Source organism: Hyaena hyaena, unplaced genomic scaffold, assembly GCF_003009895.1.
Source record: "Hyaena hyaena isolate Hyena2069 unplaced genomic scaffold, ASM300989v1 scaffold_104, whole genome shotgun sequence".
In the NCBI taxonomy this organism is placed as follows: Eukaryota; Metazoa; Chordata; class Mammalia; order Carnivora; family Hyaenidae; genus Hyaena; species Hyaena hyaena.
The window spans coordinates 363,724-389,534 of NW_024080736.1; the positions used below are offsets into that span (position 1 = coordinate 363,724).

General features: G+C 40.1%; 1 protein-coding gene across 3 annotated transcripts in view; it reads right to left on the bottom strand.

Annotated features, from left to right (window-relative positions):
• Positions 1-25,811, bottom strand: part of CEP112 (centrosomal protein 112) — a 421,494-nt gene that overhangs the window by 219,610 nt on the left and 176,073 nt on the right. For all 3 annotated transcript variants that reach the window (XM_039236017.1, XM_039236016.1, XM_039236018.1), the window contains one exon: positions 15,260-15,367. In XM_039236017.1, coding sequence (XP_039091948.1) covers positions 15,260-15,367 — 108 coding nt within the window. The remainder of the gene's footprint in view (positions 1-15,259; positions 15,368-25,811) is intronic.

The window sequence follows — 25,811 nt, forward strand, 5'->3', positions numbered from 1 at the left end:
ACATCCAACCTAGTTTTTAAGAGGGCTGGTGGTACAAAATACTAACTATAATAATCTTAAAAATACCCAAATTACAAAATTTGTATTCTAAAGCCTTGGTATAAGAATGGGTTAAAGCAATAGGAAGTAGGAAAAGAAGGCCCTCCGTAGTCTCTGGCTGGGAAAGGAGGAAGGGGAGGAGTCTCCAGTGAGGAGACCTCGGGATAGACGTGTCTTACAACTTAGTGGTGACCGCTCTTGTTTCAAGTGATCAGAAGTATGAAAGTTGAAGCTTGGAGACATGTAAAGACTACCTGGGTAATACAATGTCACCCTTAATCCACGAGTCTTCCCTGTAACACCCTGACAGTCAGTCACGCAGTGGCTGATGGGATGCTTTTGGCAATAAGAGAACTGGCTTCCAAGGCAACCAGTGCCTCATGGTTAACACACCTGGCATCTGGCATCGCAATTTCTGGGGCAAGACTGCTGAAAAACTGTGAAAGGAACAAAACAAATGTGAAAACCAATAGAACATTCACTGGCAGCAACCAAACAAGAAAAGAGGGTTATCACGTTGGCCGTCCATGTCAAAGGGTGGTAAGGAAAGAAAGAGAGGCTCCACTTTTCTGTCCTTCCCCTAGAGGGAGAAGTGCTGAGTGGAAGCAATGCTGAGGAATATCTTCTAAGGTAAGGGTAAGGGCGTTACTGCATGTAGTGGAAATGGCTGCTAGAAAGAGATGAATGAGAAGGTGAAAAATTGTGGCTGATTCTGATGGGAGCACAGGCGTCAAAGCTCCCATTAAAAAAAGAAAAAAAATGCTCCAATACAGAAAGCAAATCCTGAGGGAAGACATTAGCACAATGTTGAAAGACACAGCAGGTCTATCAGTTTCTCTAACAGAGCTGCTCGCAGCCCCCACCTAAGTTCTCCTCCTCAACCTTATCCTAATCTCAAGCTGTAGAAAGTAAATACAACAGAATACCTTTGCACTCAGACCAAAACCCAGAGGAAGACAGACAGGCTGAAAATAAAGGCAGAAAAGGAGTGAGAGAGAATTCATGCATTTAAGCCAAAAGGAATAGATTTGGAGAGTGCTGCCCACTTAAAGCCCAAGTGAGAAGAAAGGAAAAAGTGTCTAGACAACTATAAAAGTATTACACCAATTAAAAAACAAACTTAATTTTAAAAAGGTGGGGCACCTGGGTGGCTCAGTCAGATAAGCATCCAACTTGAGCTCAGGTCGTGATCTCGCGGTTTGTGGGTTAGAGCCCCGCATCGGGCTCTGTGCTGACAGCTCAGAGCATGGAGCCTGCTCAGAATTCTCTCTCTCCCTCTCTCTCTCTCTGCCCCTCCCCTGCTCGTGCTCCATCTCTGTCTCTTTCTCTCTTTCTTTCTGTCTCCCTCAAAGATAAATAAACATTAAAAAACTAATAATAAATAAATAAATAAATGTTTAAAAAAGAGGTGGGGAGGGAGAAGGAAGAAAGGAAGGCAGGCCCACTATTCTTGAGGGAAGGAAACACACACTCAAAATCAGGAACAAGTAGAGCGACGGGACCTAGTAAGAGCCCGAGGGTGACGGAAGAACCCAAAGACAAGGATATAAAACAACAGAATTTAACCAAGGGCCAAAATAACTCAATCAATGAAGTTAATTGTAAATTCTACATTAGAAACAACAATGAACTGAATAAACGTGGCTGAAAATCGAATCACTGACATTGACAAAGGACTTGACAGAATGAAGGAGAAAGATAATGTAGACAGCAAATCTCAAGAAAGCCCATGTACACACAGGTGTATCAGAAATTTTCCCTGTAATGAATGAAGAGCTGAGTGTGTGTAACAAAGAAACACATCGTACCCTACAAGCTTTTGGGTTTTTTTTTTTTCCCCAATTGAGGGAAATAACAGCTCAAGAATACTATGACTAAACTTGCAACTGTGGAACCCAAACCACTCTAGAAAAAACAAACAAACATGAGGATGAAATCCAGGCAACCAAGAGATGGCCAGAGCAGCTTAGGGCCAAAATACATATAGTGGAACCATATGTATAAATCTTTAGGGAAGAAAGGGCCACCAGAGCATGTAAGGCCTAGCCCAAACTAAGGGAACACCGAGTGATTCGCAAGCATGCAAAAACGCAATGAATAGAGCAATTATATGCCCTTCTTGGAAAAAACAACTCCATGATGAAATCTCAGCACTCAACAGATGAATCACAGTGAAGGAAGCCGCCACGGAGGAGGGGTGCTGGATGGCCCCGTGGTGAACACAGAAATGGTTTCAGTAAAAACTGAACTCCATATAATTATGATCCTTATAGAACAGAATACAAATCCTATAACCCTCCACCATGTGTAAATAACACTATAATTGACAAAACAGAGTGGGAGGGGACTGGGTGGAGGGAGCGTTGGGCATGTCAATTTTATTTTATTTTTTATTGTAGTGAGTAAACTAATGCTCTCAAAATTGAGCCATAAAATTAAACATGACTCTACCCTCCATGTATTTTTTATCTTTATTTCTTAATGTTCTAAGAAATCACCTGTCATATGGTAAAGAAACGTTTTTCTACACTTCAGAAATTCCTTAAGTTTTCTTTCTTTACTTCAATTGATTTCACATAAGATTATTTTAATAAAAGTAGAAAATACAGCACAGTGTCATTTCTTAAAAAATGTTTTGTCTATACATCTACATATCCTTCTATTTATCCATCTCTCAGAAGTTTCTGGAATTATACTCTTATAGATTAACAGGCGTCACCTCCAGAATAAGACTGGTGGAATTTCTGCTTTCTCCATTGTGTGTCGTGCCATGTCAGGTGGCAATAGCTCCCCCGGGGAAATATTTATTTGGTGTTGTAAGAGCCCTTATGGAGGGACATGGTCTCCCTTCAAACATGTGGGCTCTGGGTCTGTGAACTATGAACTTAGAGCTGGAAACCTGATGAAGGACCATGATTCTCCACTCAAGTGGAGAACTATCTCAAGTTCACTCTCTAGCTCTTGACTTTTTTTGAGGTTGTACAAGTAGTACTCTCATGGGTCTCTGTCTCTCTTATCCCTGGGAACAACACACTCCATTCACTATCGCCACAGATGCCTGCTGGACTTGATTGCCCCCCTTGCCTTGGGTCCCATTATAGTAATCACTTCTAGCTTCCATCTGACCCTCAAGTGCCCCACCTCCACCTGGTATCTGCCATTTTGGAATCCTACCATCCCATTGGAAGTAGGCAGCCCGGTGCCATGGCCACATCTCTGTTACTGGTGCCAGCATGTGGAGGAAGCCACCACGTAGCTGCTCAACAGTATCCATGCTCCCACTGTCAGTGCACTCCCCAACACCTTAGTGAAGGCAGTATCTTCTAGGTCCTCCCATGGAGTAGGTTATCTAGTCTAAAGTAACAAAATCATTCTAATATTCTCACTTTCCTGAGACTTTGGGAACTCTTTCTCAACACTATGCTATGGCACTTCTGGCATCCCCTCCCCCGCCCAGGTTCAGCTTGAGTGAAGTCGTAGGGAAGACCACTGCCTAGTAAAACCATCAACTGTTGAAAATGTGCTACCTCTTTAAAAAGAGAGATGAAGGTCAGTTCAACTATTGTGAACAATTATATATAATATAGTGTTAATTGTTCAAGGGGTAGAAGAGGCAGCCATTTAAAGAAAAAAACAAAGATTTTTCAGGTATTAAGAGTACACTTACCATGATGAGCACTGAGTAAGGGACAGAATGGTTGAATTACTATACTGTACACCCGAAACTAATAATACATTGTATGTTAACTAACTGGAATTCAAATAAGAACTTTAAAAAAATTTTTAATGTTTATTTCAGAGAGAGACAGAGACAGAGACAGAGAGACAGAGTGTGAGCGGGGGAAGGGCAAAGAGAGAGGAAGACACAAAATCTGAAGCAGGCTCCAGGCTCTGAGCTCTCAGCACAGAGCCTGATGTGGGCCTTGAACTCACAGACCGTGAGATCATGACCTGAGCTCAAGTTGGACACTTAACCAACTGAGCCACCTAGGCACTCCACAAATAAGAACTTAAAAAAAAAAAAAGATAAGCCTAAGGTCATATACAATCTGCACTGAACCTTTGGAGACAGAGTAAAAATTCAGCACAAGTTAGCACAGAAAATGCCACAGCATAGTTTGACTTTACAAACAACATGTTCATAGAAACAGGCACCAAAAACAACAACAAAAACAATAAGAACACCACAGTAAAAAGTCATCTGTGTGTCAAGGGCAGCAGTAGAGCCTGTCATGTGCAGGTGGCCAGGGGGCTCCAGAACTAGATGCCCACCACAGCCAAAGGACCCATCTATGAAACCTATCTATCAAGTTCCGTGTAGTCACCCAAGTTCCCTTTTCTTTAAAGTTTAATGTTGCTGTGCTACCTGCTATTTGAGATGGAGCAAGGGCCCTCCAGCATATACAGCTGCCTCCCCCCACCCTCTTCCTCTCTACCAAGCCATCAGCAGCAGGGACAAGCGTGTGCTGAGTCGGTTCCTGAAGCTCCAGATACCTGAGGGCTAAAGGCTGGAAGCGCACCAGTGGTCACAGAGCAAAGGTGGGAAATGCTGCACGTCTGGGAAGCAAGCAGTCTTCTCTGCAGCCTTCTTTCCCACTTAACACTGTGAAATACCTTCCTGGCACCCGTAGGTCATGAGTGACAATAATGACCGTGAGCTTTCACAACTTTTTGGAAAAGTAGCTACTATTTCCCGGGTGTTTATCTGCCAGATCTCAAAACACAGGAAGCATTCATTCGGATAGTCCAATATCTCAAGATTCTTCTTCACACTTTAATGATGGTCAATTTAAGCCACTTGAAATTGAGGACATTCATTAACTAAGAATTCACCTTCTTAGAGTTCAGCAGAGGGGAAAACATGTCTTCACTGTACATTTTACTTTTAATTTCTTTTGCCTGATATCTGTTCCTCTAAAACACATTCAGTGTCTCAATCTGGCACATCACTGCTGCAGAATGAATGTGAAATACAAAACTCATCCGAGTTTCCTGACTAGTATGGGATTTAGAAGGACAAACAGATCAACCAGGTTATAAACTCCTCTAAAATATGGACTATGCCTTTACTTTCTTTTTACTTTCCACACCTCACCTGTTATAATGCTCCACAATCGTTCATCATTTTGAATGGAGTGGGTAGCATTCAGGAACAAACAGGAGGAGTCAGAAGGGCACGGCTTCCTCGTCACTGCGTTGACACGTCTACTTGCCTAGGTAGCCTCTGCCTTTCCTGTGAGTCGAATAGGTGGCCGTCCTTTTTGTCACCTCAGGAAAGCGCCCCTTCCGGGTCCATTGCCTCTTGCCAAATCAAGCGCTTGCTCTCACAATGATCCCACCAGGGTCTACATCACAGACACTGTCTTCTCCGAAGGACCATGGTCATCAGCAAACAGACCTTCATACTTCTCTCATTTTCTAAAAACTTTCCATTGACCCTGCATGTCCCTCAGGCTACCACCTCATTTCTCGGCTCCCTTCTTTCAAAATCCCCCAGAAGGGTTGCTCATGTCCCATTCTCTCTCCAGCCCCATCACTCGGGCTTTTGTTCTCGCATTCCACTGAAACCGGCCTCGAACGAGGTGGCCAAAGACCTTCTCGCCAAGTCCGTCGGCCAGTTCTCCATCTCTATCTAACTTCTCCTCTTGGCAAGACTTGAAACAAGGGGCCACTCACTTCTTCCTTCCTGAGGCACTCACTGCACATGGTTTATGGGAAACCAGACCTTCTGAGTTTCCCAGCTGCCTCACTAGCTGTTCCTTCCCGGTCTCTGTATTTCTTCCACTCCTTCCCCACCTCCAAGCGTTGTAGTGGGGCCCTAGGACCTCCTTTCTCTTCTCTCTCTACTCACGGGTCCGTGTCTATCACCACCATTCACCTGGTTGTTCAGCTGGGAAACTTAAGAGTTGTGCATGAGTTCCCTCTTCCCCTCACACTTCATTTCACATCCATTAATAAGTCCTTCCTGCAAAATACAGCCAGATCTGACCACTTGCTGTCACCTGCACCACACCCCCCTGGGTCTAAGGCAGGGTCGTCTCTCACCAGACCACTGCCTTCATCTCCTAGCTAGCCTCTCCACCTCCCTTACCAGCAGTACTCCCCACAGCAGCTGGAGAAGGCTTCTAAAGAAGCAGATCCTGGGGCACCTGGGTGGCTCAGTCAATTAAGCATCTGACTTCAGCTCAGGTCATGATCTCATGATCCATGAGTTTGAGCCCTGCCTTGGGCTCTGTGCTGACAGCTCAGAGCCTGGAGCCTGCTTCAGATTCTGTGTCTCCTTCTCTCTCACTGCTCCTCTCCTGCTCATTCTGTCTCTCAAAAATAAATAAACGCTAAAAAAAAAAAAAAAAAAAAAAAAGATCAATGGATTNGATTCTGTGTCTGCCTCTCTCACTGCTCCTCTCCTGCTCATTCTGTCTCTCAAAAATAAATAAACGCTAAAAAAAAAAAAAAAAAAAAAAAAGAAGCAGATCCGATTTTGCTCAAATGTTTCAACAGCTCTCCCTCACTCAGAATGAAACCGAAGCTTCCCACCACAGTCCACTGAACGTGGTACGAGCTGCCCACAGCCTGACCTCGGCTCCTAATGCTCTCTCCCTCATGCACTCCATGCCAGCCACATGAGCCCATCTCATCTGCACAAAATATTCTCTCTTTTTCTCAAGGTTTGTATGGTCTCCTCCTTTCCTTCATGCAGATTTTAATTTAATTCTTTAATTTAGAGAATATCACTTCTTTAGAGCCTTTCACTAACCTTATCTAAAATAACACCTCCTATGAAACAACAACCCTATATGAAATAGCCCCTTCACTCAAACACCTTATCTTGCTTTATTTCATAGCAACTGCCATTACCTTACCTTATATTTTGAGAGAGAGAGAGCTACCACAAGAGTAGAGACTATTTTGTTTCCTGTCATATCCTAAGTGCCTGGAGCAGTGTTTAACACAAAGTAGTTGTTCAATAAACATATGTTAAATAATGAATGGTTGGAAAGTCATTACTTCTCTTTTAGACTTCTAAGAGATCTAGAGAATGGGAATCCTCAATCAGCCATATAGCTACTATGTAGGAAACATTTTTCAAATGAAGTATCCCTGAAATGAAACATACATGCTTCACATTCCAGTTACTGAAAACAAGTTTGTCCACCATTGCCCTCTTCATTCTCACTCCAGATAACAGGGCCATTCGTCTTAACTGAGATGAGGAAAGTTCCAAACAAACAAACAAAATAAAACCAGAAAGGAAGTGAAGGTACCCTTCACTGAGCACCGATACCCATTATGTGGACCCAGGCTCCCAACACTTGACATGGACACACAGGCCCAGCCTCTGTGGCATTACAGCCTGGTGTCCAGAAATCTGTCACTTTGCCCATGGCCTGTAGGACCAACCTGTGCCTTGCAGCAATACTGGATCAAGAATGCCTCTCCTGGGGCACCTGGGTGGCTCAGTTGGTTAAGCAACCGGCTTTGGCTCAGGTCATGATCTCACGGTTCGTGGGTTCAAGCCCCGCACTGGGCTCTGTGCTGACAGCTCAGAGCCTGGAGCCTGCTTCAGATTCTGTATCTCCCTCTCTGTCTCTACCACTCTGTCTCTCAAAAACAAATAAACTTTAAAAAAAAAAAAAAAAAAAAAGAATGCCTCTCTCTCGACCACTGCGGAGAGAGCAGGGCAGCTGATATGTAGTTAAGTCTCAAAAATTATCGATTACAAACTGGAAAAGGAAAGCCAAGCCAAAGACTTTTAAAAAGAGGAGTACATGCATGTTCAGAAAGCAAGAAGTCCTATGAAAATCCATTTTGAAGAGAAGTTAGAGAGACCCACAAATTCATGGTCATCAACCTTGTCGGGGACCTCAGTACCAACAAGAAGTTTCACCCAAGTTTCTCCGGTCCGACCAGTCATGCCATCACCACAATAGTATCAAACAATCCCCACTGCCATCCGCCCCGTCTGCTCATGTAACTCCTCCCATCTCGGTAAACTACGTCTCCTCCTATCTCACAGAGGAAGAGCTCTAGGAACAAGAGCACCCTTATTTCCTTGCTGCAGGTACACAAACTTCTGTGTATCTGTCCTCCCTCTTCTCACGAGTTACAGCAAGGGGCCTGCCCCTCCACTCTGCCACCAACAGCCTGTCCCTGTCCTGGGGTCCCACCCACACACCTCCAGCCAGTGGGCCGGGGTGGGGGGAGCACCGTGCCTAGTCAGTGCCTTCCCTCTCTTCCCTCTATGTCTTGCTTTGTACTGTATCCTTCTCCAGTGAGGCCAAATAGTCTAATGTAACCTAAAAAATCGAGATAACTAAAAATTAAATGTTTGCAGGGGAAAAGCTGGGAATCACATGCTTATCTGCTGAATGAATATCTCAACCAATTTAAAAATTTCCCAACTACTTACCTTGTATAATTTGTCTCATCTTTACACTCTTTTTGCTACCAAAATATTTTTAAGTTTCAAATAATTGTGACACCAGAGTGGCTGGCCCTTCGGTGGTGGTGGTGTTGTTGTTTTTTACAATCATTAACAACTATTTATTCTTTCCCGAGAATTTGACCACTTGTTTATCTGTTGAACTACATTTCCCTTTAAAGGCTTTGTCGTGAAAAGAGAAGATATAAGATATAAGAATAAAGAATGATCTGATGGGATTGCCAAAAAAAAAAAAAAAAAAAACTCCATAGTTCAGGAAACCCTAGCATGCCTGGTTTGCTGTTTGTTTCCAGCTTGAATGAGGGTTGTGCAGACAATTAGAATTGTCTTTTTGTTCCAATGGGTTATACAGGAAAGAAACAGGAAATCTTGATGAAAGCTTGGGCTTTACAGGATATTTGTGTGAGTGTTTAGCCCATGTGTTTGATGTTTTTCTCTCCACATCTGCCCACTCTAAGCCTGCATTCTGGCTAAAATGTTTTAAAATATCACTTCGCTTTTTTCACTTCATTATAGTTCCTGGCATGATGTTTTCTATATGAGAGGGACTCAAAAATGAAAATCAATTAAGGAAACTGAGGCCCCACAAGCACAAGTCGTTCATTTCCTCTGGATGTCAATGCTCTCATTCTAAGAGGAGAGGATTACACTACGTAAGTGCTTCTACAACTTTTCCACCAAAAGTACCCCCAGCAGAGTGAAAATAAATAGCACCCCCCTGGGGGATCTGAGGGCATAGCCTGAAGCAGCCTCTGCAAGCTGGAAGTTTCTTTGAAATGTCCTATTTTATCTTAAAAATTCATGAGGACTTTGCATTTAACAAAACAGGAAAGTCTATGTTTGTTTTAATATAATGGTGCCCTCAATACTAAAACTGCTTCGCTTTCCCACAAAAGCGTCAAGGACTCCGACCTTCCAGGAAGCATGTGTGCACCTTCACATACACCCTGACCCTGGCTCGCTACCCCAGGGATCCCCAACCCCAGTTTGAGAAACAAGGGCCTGAGAGAAGAGCATATCGACATCTCCTTCCAGTGTGAAATGTCATAACCATGACATTTACAAGTTCACGTGTTGTAGGAAAGGAAGACAAAGTAATAGAAGAATCGTCACACTTGGATTTAAATGTTGGCAGAAGCCCTGAAATAAGGAAGTTCAGCCAGACAGGTACTTAAGTCAGTGAGTCAGTGGTGTTGCTGACTCATCTACATATACAAAGCTGTCTACATTGGTCAAGAGATGCACAGATGGGCTGAGGTCTAATCAGGCAAAAGACCAGAAAGTCACCGAACAATGGATTTGGAGGGGACCTTGGTGGTGGGACAGCCCCCAAATGCATAGTGTTCCTCCACAACACTCCCGATTGCCACTTCCACACACCTAGGCTGGGGAACTTATGTTTGAATAATTCTTTAGGAAAGGACTACTTCGAAATGGCTCAAAATATGCCTCACACTACTACCTACACATGGTTCAGTTCCTGTCCCCTGGAACTGCGAGGGGAGTTGGGTGGGATTGGAGGTAGGAGCATGGCTCTGGTTCAGGTTCTGATTCTCTCATCTGTGGGATGAGAGTGTGTGGAACCTTAGACAGGTGACTTAAGAGGATGTGCTTCAGTCTGTACAGCTGGAAGGGGGGAATGACAAGTAATGGTCTCTGCCTCGCCAGGCTCCTGGGAGGTGGGACACGGCTGCATTCACACAGAGCAGGTAGAGGTGGTATGTGGCCCGGAGCAGGTCCTACCAACTGCTGGCTATTGGGACATTACCACACAGATCAATCCTCATATTTCCTGTAGGAAAGACCTTGAATCTAAAAATAAATAGATCTGGGGGAGCCTGGGTGGCTCAGCTGGTACAGGGTCCAACTTCAGCTCAGGTCATGATCTCATGGTTCAAACCCCACATCGGGCTCTGAGTTGTCAGCACAGCTCTGCTTCAGATTCTGTGTCTCCCTCTCTCTCTGTCCCTCCCCTGCTTGTACTCTGTCTCTCTCTCTCTCTCAAAAATAAATAATAAAAATTAAAAAAATAAAAATAAATAGGTCTGCTATTCTCCTTAGTCTTGTCTTCTTTTTGGCAAATTTCCTCTGAGATGGTTCCAAGCCTTTCTATATTCTGGAAACTCATTTGAACATGTCTGTCTGTCAGTGTCCTACTTAAGATGTGGTGACCAGAACTGACTTATTCCTTATGTGACCTGATACATAAACAATGTACTAGGACCATTATCCCTATCATCCCAGGCATTTTTTTCTGTCTTCCTTGCCGTCCCCACCCTTTCTACCCCTCCCTTACATTACCCCCACTCGCCTCGTATTTTTCCCAGATGATTTTTAAATCTAAGCATAGTATTTTACATTCAATCCCAATAAATTTAAACATTTTAATTTCAGCTCTTTAAAGCTTCAGAGAACTGATTTTCATACCTTGCGTGTTAACTACTCCTCTGGGCTCTACGGATGCAGGGGATGTCACCTCTTCATCATCATCCAGTGACTGACACATTTAGAAAACTCACTTCAGGTCAACACTAGTCATTCAGAGATGGCCCTTTGAACTCTCACTTAACCACATAAATGCACCAGTATCTAAACCATATTTTCCCATATTGCCTCTGTGAGGGAGATGCCTCAGTGAAGTCCAGTTATACTACATCTATTCCCCTTTCTTTATCTACCAGTCTGGCCCCCCTGTTCAAAGAAGGAAATGAGCTTAGTTTAATCGGCTTCATTTTTAGTGAACTTGTGCTAGCTCATAGGGACCACAACTATACGCTTATCATTTCTCATGATAAACATTCCCAGTAACAATTTGGAGTGGTCTGGGGGAATACTGTTCCAGTTAATAGAATTTTCTGCTGGAAAGAGTTTGTAAAAGTTGGTATATTATCACATAGATAAATATTCTCCTAAAATCTACTAGCTCAGATTCCTGCCTTTGTCTTTCCCTAATGAGTTACTGCTTGGTATCTTCATTCACAATACCAAGTCTAATAAACAGGCCTATAGATATAGGAAGAATAAAATGGGTGAAATCACCAAGACCTGAGAGATCCTTGTGTGAGGTGTTTTTTTTTTTAATTCCTGTTATGCATTTGCATACCACTTATATCATTTATCCTTTTTCCATGAAAATGAAATAAAGAAAATTAATGCAATAGCATGTAGCTTCTATTAATAGCATCAATGCTTTAAAAAATTAGTTAATTCCCCTAAGTAAGCATTTATAAGCAAGACTATACAAAGAATAAACTTTGGTAGATTTTTAAAACTATCGTTCCAAGAAAAGGCTTTGAAATTTACATTCTTTCAAACAAGTTTATGTAAGTTTATCTGTAAACTAAAAACATGAGTGTCACGTTAAAAAAGACACTGTCATGATGTGGAAAGTAGGGAGTGTAGAAAAAGAGCCAACTGTGACTCCACCACCTAAAAAATTAATTAACATTATTGTTTGAATATTTCTGTCTGAGATTAACAATAATTGGGCCGGCAAGTGTAAACACTGTTTATGGCTCTTCGTAGATAGTGCCAAAATCCTCTCCAAAAAGGCTCCATTAATTTAATATGCCATCAGCAATATATGAAAGTACAAATTTCACTAAACTTTTGCCAACTTTAGATGGTACCTCATTGTTAATTCTAATTTGCATTTTTATTAACACCAAGGCTGTAGATGTTTCTACACTGTTGTTTATTCATTTCTTATCTGCTTCTGTCCTTTGCCAGGTCATTTATTGGGACATTAACGATTTTCTTGTGATTTGTGCTAATTACTTAATTTAAATGCTAATTATTTTATCTGTTATAAATTTATTAATTTCATAAGAGAGTCACTCTTTGCCTATCACATTTGTTGCAAGTATTATTCCTTTTTTTAAAAACTTAAAGTAAGTTTTATTTAGTCAAATGTTAATTTTCCATGGTGGTTTTTCTTATGTGTCCAACTTTAAAAAGCCAGAGTGATGCCAAAACATTCACAAAATAATGCAGATTAGGTACTGAAGTCACTTGGCTATATATGGTTATAAATTCATCACCTATACAATTATCAGCCAAGTTAAAATATAATTTCTTAAACTATCAAAGAAAATGCTTCCATCCCTTACACTCATCGTGAAACACAATAATTTCCAAGTCATTTCTGTCTCTCTCCCCTCTTATTCTACCAGTTTACTTAGAAGAACTAATATCGTTCTTGTTATTATTTTTGCTTCTAATATTGCTTTTAATCCAAAAATTGCCTCCATTATAACTTGTAACTAGAAAATGACAAAATGCAACGCTTCTTGCCCTTTCTTAATATTCTTATTTCTCTTTGGCTATTACCTCAGTTTCCTTCTTAATCCCACTTCCCACCCAAATCATCTAAAAAATAATGAATTCAATAATGTTTTCTATCATGTGCTGAATCACAGAAACCTAATGTAACTGAGGCTGGAAGAAATATAAGAGACAGCTTCTGCTCCCTTGCATTCTTTCTGGGTAAAAACAGCTCTAGATGATACTTTACAAGAGCTGATTGAAGTGTACAGAATAATGCGGTGATTAATGGCATAATTTCAGAGAAGGAAGAAATGGGTATGGGCCCAAAAGGTCACGTAACATTTTAGGGGAGTGTTGGAGCAGGAAGTGAGTCTCTTTTGTTTTTATTTTTTTAATGTTTTATTTATTTTTGAGAGAGAGAGGGAGAGAGAGAGAGAGAGACAGTGTGAACAGGGGAGGGTCAGAGAGAGAGGGAGACACAGAATCTGAAACAGGCTCCAGGCTCTAAGCTAGCTGTCAGCACAAAGCCCAACATGGAGCTTGAACCCATGACCTGTGAGATCATGACCTGAGCTGAAGTTGGATGCTTAACCGACTGAGCCACCCAGGCTCCCCAGGAAGGGAGTCTTGAAGGATGGGCCTGATTCACCCAGATAGAACTGAGTGGGAGGATGTAGATCATGCAAATAACAAAGAAGGACCAATTTACAAACTTTTGTCTTTAGAACTCTTTTGCCTTTACACTATCACTGTGAAAGTAAGTCAGGTATTTTTATCAACATTTTAAGATTAAAACAGTAATAACAACAGAACAATAGTAAGGTCACATGTCAGATCAGACTTCCTTTTCATGGGACTCAACTGAGCCCCTAATTGCTATCACTTAGGAGAGGGGTTAAAATCCAGTAATCACAAAGGATTCATTAGTTTTTGATGTAATGCCCACTTAATACGGAATTGAAAATATAATAATGAAAAAAATGATTGAGGTTTTCAGAATAAAAAGGTTCAAATACTGTCTTTAGAAAAATTTTTTCTTAACTTAGTGATTAAGCTAATTAACATTTTTTCCAGATATTAAGGAAATTGGGCAAGCGAATTAGACAAATAAGTAAAAATTAATAGCCATCTGAAATATTCCAAGAATTAGCAGGAATATATTTTTAGAAAAGACGCTGCCCTGGACATCCTGGTCTTAGCCAAATTCTCACCCCATCTCCTATACCTAGAAGCTTCCTTTCTACACACATGCTGAACTGGCCTCTACTGTCATTTTTTTTTAAATGATTATTTATTTTTGAGAGAGAGAAAAGAGAGAAAGAGAGAGAGCAGGGGAGGGGCAGAGAGAGAGGGGAGGGCAGAGGACCCGAAGCAAGCTCCACACCTTGAGTTCGGAGCCTGACACAGGCTCAAATTCATGAACCGCAAGATCGTGACCTGAGCTGAAGTCGGACACTTAACCAACTGAGCCACCAGACACCCCCTCCCTGTCACTTTTTGTTCCTTGAACGCTCCCAGCTTGCTCTCATCAGATCCTTGCACTCATTTCTCCCCCAGTCCATAATACTCTTCTTCCAGAGACTTCATGACTGGCTCAGTCCTAGTTTTCAAGGTGCTGAGCACAGAGTTCCGTGCTCGGAGGGCTTCGCCTGACCACCTGTCAGGGCTGGTAATCCCCTTCCCAACTCTCCCCTATAAGGCCTCTGTACACGCCTCCCTGCTCCTTATAAATCACTCTTCAGAATTATTTCATCCGTTTGGTTTTGTTTGGTTTTGTATGAATGGGCAGACTGCCCACAGTGGGGCATGTGCTCTGTGAGCAGAGGAGCACTGTCAGTCCTGCTCAGTGTTCTGTCCAGAGTCAGGACTGTGGTGCCCGAAACTACTTCTCAAAAAAACGGGCAAGTCAGACTTAGGCCCTGACAGAAGGAGTCAAGAACCACAATAAATGTTTCAGTTAAACATGCAGATTAACAAACTGTTGGAAGAGACTTCAGTGAAGAGCTAAAATTCCATTTCCGGATTTTACCAAAACAGATCTTATTTTAAATGATTCCCATACATCGGTAATAACATTCATAGGAAAATTTTCATCGTGCAGGAATTTTATGATATAATGACTATTTTTAAGATTTTATTTTTGGGGCGCCTGGGTGGCTAAGTCAGTTGTATCCGACTCTTGATTTCAGATCAGGTCAGGATCTCACGATTCGTGAGTTTGAGCCCCGCTTCAGCCTCTGCGCTGACAGTATGGAGCCTGCTTGGGATCCTCTCTCTCCTTCTTTCTCTGCCCCCATCTCACTCATTCTTTCTCTCAAAATAAATAAATACACTTAAAAAAGAAGCTTTTATTTTTAAGTAATCTCTATACCCAACATGGGGCTCACACACCCTGAAATCAAGAGTCACATGCTCCACTGACTGAGGTGTCCATGATATAATCAGATTTTTAAAAAAGAGATCGCACATACACTTAAAAATTCAATGGCATCATCAAAACGAAAGACTGACCTGCTGTTCATATCGCTGTTTGACTTCCTCCAGCTGCCACGAAAACTCCTTTGACTGTTTCTCACGAAGAGACTTGGATCGAGTTAGATCGGTTTCTACTTTTTCCATCTGTAAAATTTAAAAATCAAATATATATTTTTAAACAAAAAACTAATTATATTCCATGTTTTTATAATTCGTCCATTCATTACAGTGGCAAGTTTTAAACACCCCCTCCCAATCATCATGTTGAATTTAAAGATGATAAGATAATGAAAGCTCTACCCATTTATTTACTTATATTTAATAGTTTAAGTGAGGGAAATTAACACTGGTATATAATTAACTGAATTCAAATTCGATAATAAGACTGTAATGGAAATATAATTTTGAACATTCAAATATTTATTCAACAAGATTTTTTAAGACCTACGTGTATGCTGAATGAGAGAAAATACCTGCAATCCATATATCTGATAAGGGATTTGTATTCAAGAATACATAAAGAGTGCTTATGGCCAAGTAAGAAATGGGCAACTATACTCAATTTTACTCAATTTTAAAATGGGCAGGGGTTGGGGCGCCTGGGTGGCTTAGTCGGTTAAGCGTCCGACTTTCGCTTAGGTCATGATCTCGCGGTTCGTGGGTTCGAGCCCCGCGTCGGGCTCTGTGCTGACTGCCAGCTCAGAGCCTGGAGCCTGTTTCAGTCTGTGACTCCCTCTCTCTCTGACCCTCCCCTGCTCCGCTGTCTCTCTCTCTCTCTCNAAAAAAAAAAAATAAAATGGGCAGGGGTACCGGGGTGACTCAGTCGGTTAAGCTTCTGACTTCAGCTCAGGTCAAGATCTCAGTTTGTGAGTTTGAGCCCCAGGTCGGGCTCTGTGCTGACAGCTCAGAGCCTGGAGCCTGCTTTGGATGTTGTGTCTCCCTCTCTCTTGGCCCCTTCCCTGCTTGCGCTCTCTCTCTCTCTCTCTCTCTCAAAAATAAACAAACATTAAAAAGAATTATTTAATTGATTGTGGAGATGGTTACAGAAGTGTGAATATATTAAAAACCATTAAATTGGGCACATACAATGAATTAATTGCTGGTATGTGAATTATGTCTTAAAGCTGTTATTTAAAAAACTGAAAGCCAAAGACTATGCCCCATTCCATGAGGCCTCATGTGATCCAATCCCAGGTACCACTCTCACCTCACCTCTACCACTCTATACCTCCACCACCACCAGTACAGACTGCCTGTCTACTTGCTGGGCTGGTGACAGGCCAATGATGCTCTCGCCTTGGTGTCTGGAAGCTTCTCCTCAGATGTTCACATGGCTTCTTTCTCAAAGTCTTAAGTTTCTCCTTAAATGTCATCTGGGTACTAAAGCCTCCCTGACCACCCTATTTTAAATTGCAGCCCACTCCCCCTTTCCCTGTCTTAGAACATATAGCCTTCAAGTACACTATACAATTTACTTATTCCTTTAGGGCTCATTTTAAGGTCTGCCTTGCCCACTGGAATGTAACCCTGCATTCCCTCATGTATCCCAACAATTTAGCACACTGCCTGGCACATCTAGGGACTCAAGAAATACTAATCAAAAGGAAATAAGCAAAACAAAACAAAATGAGACAAACCAAGTATATGCAACTAGGTTTGAGATTTGCCGAATAAACAACTTTCAACATTTAATAATGCCAAATTCTCAACATATACATAATCGTGTTGAATCTGATATTTTCTACCACATACAGAATTAGAGATGATGTATTATTATCCTTGCTCTGGCCAGATGCTTGCTTATAGGCGGGCAAGAAAGAAAAATTCTTACATTCGGTAATAAAACATCTCCACATCAATAACATGGAAATGGTGTCTTATATTCATAGTGCAGTTTTTCCTTTGTCTTTTTTTTTTAATGTTTATTTATTTTTGAGAGAGACAGAGTATGAGCGGTGGAGGGGCAGAGAGAGAGGAGGAGACACAGAATCCGAAGGAGCCTCCAGGCTCTGAGCTGTTGGCACAGAGCCCAATGGAGGGCTCGAACTTAACAAATGTGAGATCATGACCTGAGCCAAAGTCGGAAGCATAACCGACTGAGCCACCCAGGCGCCACTCATTTGTCTTTCTTTCCCTGGTTTAATTTTGTCTCAGAAGATATTTTTTTCTGAGACAATCGTCAAGTTAATGTGACAATCATCCTACCATTCCATATTACTTATTACTCTGCTTCACTGGTAGGTTGAGATATTTCTTTTTTTTTTTTTCCAGCTTATACAGCATGCTCTCATTCAGGTTACCTTTTGGTAATTCTAAGGATTGGACAAAACATGAATATTGGGGGGAAATGAACCCTAAAAATTCTTCCTTCCCAGTTACAATGCACTTATTCAGACATGATTATTAAACTTTAAGTCTCTAGGAGCAAAAATGTTTGGTGAAAGCAGCCAGTTTCACTGGACAAGAACAAAACGCACATGGCCACTCAACGACTGCCATCCAACAGTACATCCCAGTTTCTGTTTCTCACAGTAAAGTCTGGAGTATCTACATTATGGCATGAGATTTAGCCTAAGGATGTCTTTATAAAATCCAAAGAGTTCAACCCTAAGAACAGTAAGTCATCAGCTTCCAAGTTCAATGATCAGAGTTCTATGATGTATTGATTATTGATCTACAGGTAGTCAGTATTGTGGCCAACAATACATTTATTAAGGAATCACTGAAGGGGGCACACTCAAGCCCACTTTGTTTTCTTTTGCTTCTAACTCAAGATGTGGGTTTCAAGGCTGGCTCTCCTTCAATGTTTTCACATCAGACCTTACGCAGAAAGCTCCTTAATTTGTCGTGAGCAGTCAGCACGCTCTGTACTCTAGTGCATTTCCCAAACATGCCATGTCTGTTCTTAATTCTTTTGCCTTTTGCTCTTCACACTACCTGGAAAGCCCCTTCATTTTTTCCTCATCCAAACAGATCATCTTCAAGGCTGACTCAGGTCTCCTCTTCTCTCTCTGAGGTGTTCTTTAATCCCACCAACTGACATTAATGCCTTCCTTCTCTTGATGCTCAAAGACTTAACAGTTATTTTCATAGCACACTGTTTTTCTCTGTAATACGTGTTTCAAATGTGTGACTTTTGTTTATTCATCTAGATCAGAAGCTAGCAAATAAAAGGAAATGTAATTTATAATTCTTCTGTATTTTAGCTTTTAATTTATCAGCATGATGTGCAGAATAAATATGCATTAAATCCTTCAGGATGAATAAAATGATTGGCAAAAGCAAAGCGGGAAGAAAAAAGGAGAAGGTAAATCAAGGAGGGAAGACCTAGTTTACTTAGTACTTAAGACAGATCATCATATGAAGTTGATCTTAGGTTCTTATTTTACTTTGGTACAAGCTGAATATTAAGGTAAATAATAACTATTTAAAATTTGGAATATTCATAATTTAAAATAAAAACTAAGAGCTTTATGCACTCAAAGTTTGTAAAACAAACAAACAAACACACAGAATATCTTCCAGGAAAAAAACAAAATTATCTTCTATAATCAAAATAGAAAACAATTTAAAGCACCTAAAAAGACCTTTTATAGCTAAATCGTAAGGTACATTCAAAGCAAATAATAACTAACACAAGGAAATGAAATCCATGTCATTTTAGATCATACTGACCGAAAATGCAAGGCCCCACTCCATTTTCCTTCAACAATTTCACAAAAAAATAAAAAAGTCTTGTAAAATACTTAGCTTGTATAAAAACACAGTACAGTGTTCTCAGTTGCTATAGATACAAAAGATTCCGCTTCCGCATACATCATTCCCCATTCTGTGCAAGCGTTAGAAAAATAACAACAACACTTCTGTATTGTGTAACTCTGGCTTGAAAAAACCTAAGTGTAAAACTTGGTGGTCAAATTAGGAGCAAAAGGGGCTGGGTGTGTTTCTGTGAACGCTGAGTGTTTAAAGAAGGAAGGAGAGATTTAAAAAGGAGCCGGGGTTGTGTTTTCCTTGTATGGTGCCTCAGGCATTCATTACTTCAGCTACATGTGAGAGAAAACCCAAGTAACCTTGCATAGCTTCAACAACATAGGCCCTTTATGTTTTCCTGTGCCCCAAGTTCAGAAAGAGGCTGCTACACTGGCAGTTCAAAGATGTCAGGGTTTAAGGACGCTGCAATTCAACCTTCCCATAATAGTCGCAAAATGGCTTCTGCAGCTCTGAACATCTGCGAAGGGAAGGGCAAAGGGTGGAGGGCAAAGGGAGAAGGGCAAAGGGTCCGTATTAGTGGAGTTGAATACCCTGCTAAGGAGCTTTCCTGCAAGTTCTTGTCAGCTGCAAATTAATTATGTTGTTCGCATCTCATTCACTGGAGCGACATTAAAGGTAAGCTCCAGCTGCAAGGTGAGAGACTGTAGTTTTAAAACTGCGTCTATGAGGGAGAAGAAGGGGGAGAAATAGTTGGGGAGAGGGAAGGAGGCAAACCATGAGAGACTCTTGAATGCTGAGAAGAAACTGAGGGCTGATGGGGGTGGGGAAAAGGAGGGGCTGATGGGCATGAGGAGGGCACCTGTTGGGATGAGCACTGGGTGTTATATGGAAACCAACTTGACAATAAACTATGTAAGAAAAAAATGAAATAAAATAAAATAAAATAAAAATAATAAAATAAAAAAAATTTAAAAACTATGTCTAATGCCGCCCTCAATAAAATCAAGGCTCTATGAGTAAGAAAGCAGGCATGGACATTTGACAGTCACTGTCAAATAGGGTCATATGCTACCGCTCTTTCTCTAGTATTCTTGTGTTATTATATTCTGAGTAATTAAACATGTACAATTCACATGATAATAAGCATACATTTGTATAGAAATATACAATTCAAAATAGATATTTTTAGATAAACTATGAAAAACTGTCCTTCAAGTATGTTCAGAGAGATCGATCAATGGAGCAATCAAGACAGGTAGGCAGATACATATAAATGGGAGAAAAGACAGATCATTATATCTGTGCTTGGCTAAAGACTGAGTAGGAACTAATATACTTAACATGGAAAACCAATTAACACATTAATTGATTATATCTATAGTTCTTTTGTGAGAGATAACCGTAAATTGATATAAAACAATATTTCTGGTGTCTGTCCTTAATGGTCTGTGGGAGTTCTTGATCTGTTCTGGATATGAATTTTGGTTCAATATCTGAATTACAAATGTCTTCTCCCAATCTGAAGGTGCCTTTCAAGTTTGTACTGGTCCTTTTAACAAATAAGTTTATGCTTATTTTAATTTTAAAAACAGGTTTTTTATTTTACTTTATTTTATAAAATGTCAAATTTTAAATTTGACAATACTTGCTTTTTTTCTTACTGTGTTTTTGTTTCCTATTTAGAAAATCTTTACCTGGTTCCAACGATCAAAATTCAACTATTGTGCATTTTCTTCTGAGAGTTTTATTGTTTTACCTTTCACTTGTACATCTACAATCCTGGAAGTGATTCTGTGAATGGGGTAAAATAAGAGGCAAGATTCTTTTTTTTCTTTCCCACGTGGCCATCGAACTGACACAGTGGCATTTATTGAAACGATCATTCTTTCCCCTGCTGCAATTGCAATACTTCCTTTGACATGAATCAGATCGATCATGGATGTGTGAGTCTACTTTGGGCTTCTTTTGCAACACTGATCATCCCTGTGCACAAACCATGCCTTATTAATTACTGTAGCTGAATATTAGCCTTAAAGTCTGGTCATATAAGTTCTCCAGTTGTGCTTTTCTTCCAGGTCGCCAGCGTAACTCTTAGCTCTTTGCATTTCCATATACATTTCCGAATCAGCTGTCAGTTTCTCTCACTTTCTTTCACCTCACCAAAAAGAAGAAAAGAAAAAAAAAAAAAAAACCACTACGAACATTTTGATTTTTAGAACTGTGTTGCTTTTATAGATTGATGTGGGGAGAAGTGACATGTTTATAACATTGAGTCTTTGAATCTCCCAATTTCTTTAGGTCTTCTTGGTTTCTTTTGATAATGTCTGTCAGTTTTTATATACATATTTTTTTAATTTGAGAGAGAGACAGAGCATGTATGAATGGGGGAAAGGCGTAGAGGGAGAAAGAGAGAAAGAAAGAGAAAGAAGCTTAAGCAGACTCCATGCTCAGCGTGGAGCCCAATGCGGGGCTTAATCCCACGACCCTGGGGTCATGACCGGAGCCATAATCAAGAGTCAGGCCCTCAACCGACTGACTCAGCAGGCACCCCGATATTTTCCAGTTTTCAAAACAGAGGTCTTGTCATTTTTTGTTAGATTTATTCTCAGGTCCTTGAAGCTTTTTCATACAATGACATCTTTTTCAAAGTTTATTTGCTATTTGTTGTATGCTGATATATGGAAATAAAACTGAATTGTCTATCTGACCATATACTAAATGGCTTTACTAAACCCATTACCAGTAACATCTAAACAAGTAAACATTTAAGAAACGTGTAGTCACACAAAGTGTCCACAATTGTAGACAAATGCGTAACTCACAGGGAAGCTCAGGTGTCTCCCCTCCATGTCCTCTCACTCACCTATTTATTCTACCACTAGCTTATTAAATCTACACCACTTATTAAATCACACGCTTTTGTGCACTGGCCTATCACATAAGCCACAAACGTGTCTTAATAATCTCTGAATTCCCAGATCAATAACAATGGCTGGTAGAGAACAGGTATTCATAAATTTTTTTATAAATGAACGAAAGAAGTCAAGTCTATTGAATCCTTGGCCAGTAAGTCCATAAATAACTGAGGTACTAAAAATAATAATGTTACTATTTCATAATTAATAACCCTTCAAATCAGTCAAGTAACAGAAAAAAAATGCCATGTTTTCTGGTTCAATGTCCTCAGGAGATTTTTTTGGCTTATTTTTCTTCTGCAAAAGAGATTAGTCATTGACGAATATTATAAGGAAAAATCTTCGCTTGTTCCTCTTACATTAAGCATTTAAAGATAAAAGCTAAAAATTTTTTTGATTTGTTCTGTTGTTGTTTTGTTTTGTTTTTCAAAGACAAAGACATACACATATATTCTCTGGATGTTGTCATTTGGAGTTGAGTAATTACCACAGTAGGCTCTATTGAAACATTTAAATATAATTCTAGAATTTTACTTCTCCTGCTTAATCTCATTCAAAGACAAAGTTCCAAATAGTAAAAGGGCGGAGACATTTCTCCATCTTCATCAAAAAGTAACAGAGAAAATGGTTCTATTATGTTGAGTCTTTTATTATCTTAAAACTGGTCTAAAAAAAAACCTATTTAAAATTACATGAATCAGCACGACCCTTAACGGACAGAGGACAGAGGTATAAGTCACAGTAAATGCTTTGTATGATTCTTTCTTTCTTTGTCTCTTTGTTATCCATTGACACTTAATGACACAAATATATCCAGATGGCATTCTGTCTTCCTTGTAACTTGAGAATTGTTTTCAGTAATTCAACAGCAATAATAGGATGATGAAATGAATTTGCAACCTCTCAGAATATAAAACACTGCTGACCAGTTTCAATTGTGCGAGCAGCCAGAAGCCACCTCACTGGTCAATAACAATGTTTCAGAATTGTGTTTTCATGGCAAGCCAGTGGGTTCTCCAAAGTCCAAAGCTAACTTCACGTTAGCTTCACAGCAAAGAAAAACAAATAGAATTTAAAGCCAATACCCTTTAGTAGCAAATACCCTTTAATGGGGACGTAATTTCAAGGGGAGAGAAATTAACTAGAAGTCAAGTGGTGAGCTGAAGCCCCAGGAGAAGCAAGTGAGCCGACATCCCTGCAGTCAGTTTACAAGATGAAAAAATTTCACTTTAGAATTGCTGCCAGTACTTCTAAAAACTTAGCTGTCTTTTTCAGTTGTGTATTTGTTTCATAGAGAATAGGTAAATATAGAAAACTATTTCTTTTAAAAATCTGATTCTATACATATATATACAGAAAATTTAAAATCAGTAGTATGCTGTCACAATTAAAATATGTATATTTTATACAACTAATTGCTGACGGCTAACACTTATAAAGGGTTTCACCATTGGAGTCAAAATTAGGTTATTGAAGCAATCTTAAATGAGAGAAAAAGTTCTTCAAAGTGAAAGAAACAGTGTGAAGCAATTTTTCTTTAAAAAAAAAAAAACTTTCTCCTGTTCCATTTTCTCTCATGGGCCTCATTTTTGAAATAGCAATTCCCTTTCAAAAACAAACTCAATGCTTTAGTTTTTTTAATTCAAATTCCCATTGTCTGCTATCTGCAGTAGTTTCCAAATGGAAAAAGATACCCTAAGCTCTGCTAGCTTTTACACAAAAGATTTTAGTAAGAAGAGAAAAGAGCAGTTCAAAACAATAACAGAAAAGAAAGACTAGAAAAAATATAGACTATGGAAAATCTGAAAACATTATGATTCTCCAAATAATGAATCTGCTGAATGATTTCTTTTAGAATCTGAGCTACATCAGATGCACACTTTCTAATCAACTGAAAATATGGAATAGAAGACTTCTAATTTACCACGTTTTGTCACATAAGTTTAATTAGCATTTGGGTTTTTTAATGCTTATTTACTTATTTATTTTGAGAGACAGACAGACAGACAGACAGAAACAACGCAGGCAGGGGAGGGGTACAGAGAGGGAGACAGAATCCCGAGCAGGCTCTGAGTTGTCAGAACAAAGCCCAAAGCAGGGCTCGATCTCACAACTGTGAGATCATGACTTGAGCTGAGATCAAGAGTTGGACACTTAACCAACTGGGCCACTCAGGAATCCCTTTATTTAGAATTTGGTAAAATTTGCCATGTAAGAATTATTTGATTTGGGAATGAGCCTAGCTCTACGGATTCTGTTATAAATGGTGTTGTCATTATTATACTCACACCAAAGGTGCTTTCTCTATCTCAGAAACTCAACTGCACTTGGCACAACTACTTATGATGGAAAGCACCAAAAAATATTTCTTCCACAGAAGACCATCAAAATAATTTCCTGTTCATCGGTTGCCATCACTGTTATTTTTCAAGGAGCCGGAACCAAGCACCAGTGGGCAGATCAGACCTGGTGAGGACGACTCACAAAGTCAGGACACGGGACTAGGATATGTGGAGGAAGAAGAAAGGAACCCCGGGGGCGTGTGCCCAGAAGGGTCCCGCACGGGATCGTTTAACCAGTCCACAGAGAGAGCCGTGATACCTACAAGTCAGGAACACATGAACTCAACGTCAGGAAGTGAGAGAGTCAAATGTGTCTGGCAGGACTGGTAAAGCAGGATAGAAGACAGACCATGAACCAGGCACATAACAGAACATTCAGACGTATTTGGGAGGAACAATCAAGGGTGGTTCCAGAATCAGTTCCACGAATACTATCATCCATCCCTGGCTTTCCTTGTTTTATGGCAGGCTCATATTGTGGCTGGGTATGGTTCTTTTTGCTCTCTTTTTTTTGGGCGGGCCAGAAGGGTAAGTTTTTTTTTTTATTATTTATTTATTTTGAGAGAAAGAGAGAAAGAGAGAGAGAGAGAGAAGGGGGGGGGGGCCTGAGTGGGGGAGGGGAAGAGAGAGCAGGAGAGAGAGAATCCCAAGCAGGCTCCATGCTGTCAGCACAGAGCCTGACACGGGGCTTCAATCCCTCTATCTCACAAACCATGACATCATAACCTGAGCCAAAATCAAGAGTTGGACACTTGACCGAACAAGCCAGGCACCCCTGCAGCTAGTAGGATTCTTATTTTAATGTTTCTCGAAATGACTTTGCCACACAAAAGGGCACTTTTTCGTCTTAAAAAAAAAAAAAATATATATATATATATATATATATCAATTTAAAAACATTCTCGTTACTGTGGAAAATTGTTTTCTTAATTTCATTTGCAGATGTTTCATTGCTAGTATATAGAAGTATGGCTAAATTTTGAATATTGACCTTGTATCCTGAGAACTAATTTAAATCATGTATTAGTTCTTGTCTTTCTTTCATGGATTTTGACCATACAGGATGATTGTGTCATCTGCAGATTTGTGTACTTCCTTTCCAATTCCTTTCCGTTCCTTTCCTTTCCTTTCCTTTTTCTCCCCTTATGCACTGGCTAGAATCTCCAATACAATGTTGAACAGAAGGGCACTTGTTGGGATGAGCACTTGGTGTTATACGGAAACCAACTTGACAATAAACTATAAAAGAAAAATAAGTAAATATTTTTAAAAGTTAAAACAAAAGAAAGCAGAAACTCTTATTAACATACAAAAAAAGAAGTGGCAAACATAGGCATGGTTTCCTCGTTCTCAGGAGGAAAAGCATTAAGCCTTCCAACATGAAGTACGAGGCATAGTTTTCATGGATGTCCTTTTTATTAGTTTAAGTAAGTTTGCTTCCTGTCTTAATTTGCCAAGAACTTTTTTTAAACCATGAATGATGTTGAACAAACTTTTTCAAATGCTTTTTCTGCCTCTACTAAGATGATCATGTTGTTTTGTTCTTGATTAATATGTTACATGACATTGACTTTCAAATGCTACCACCACCTGGGATCCCTGGAATAAATCCCACTTGGT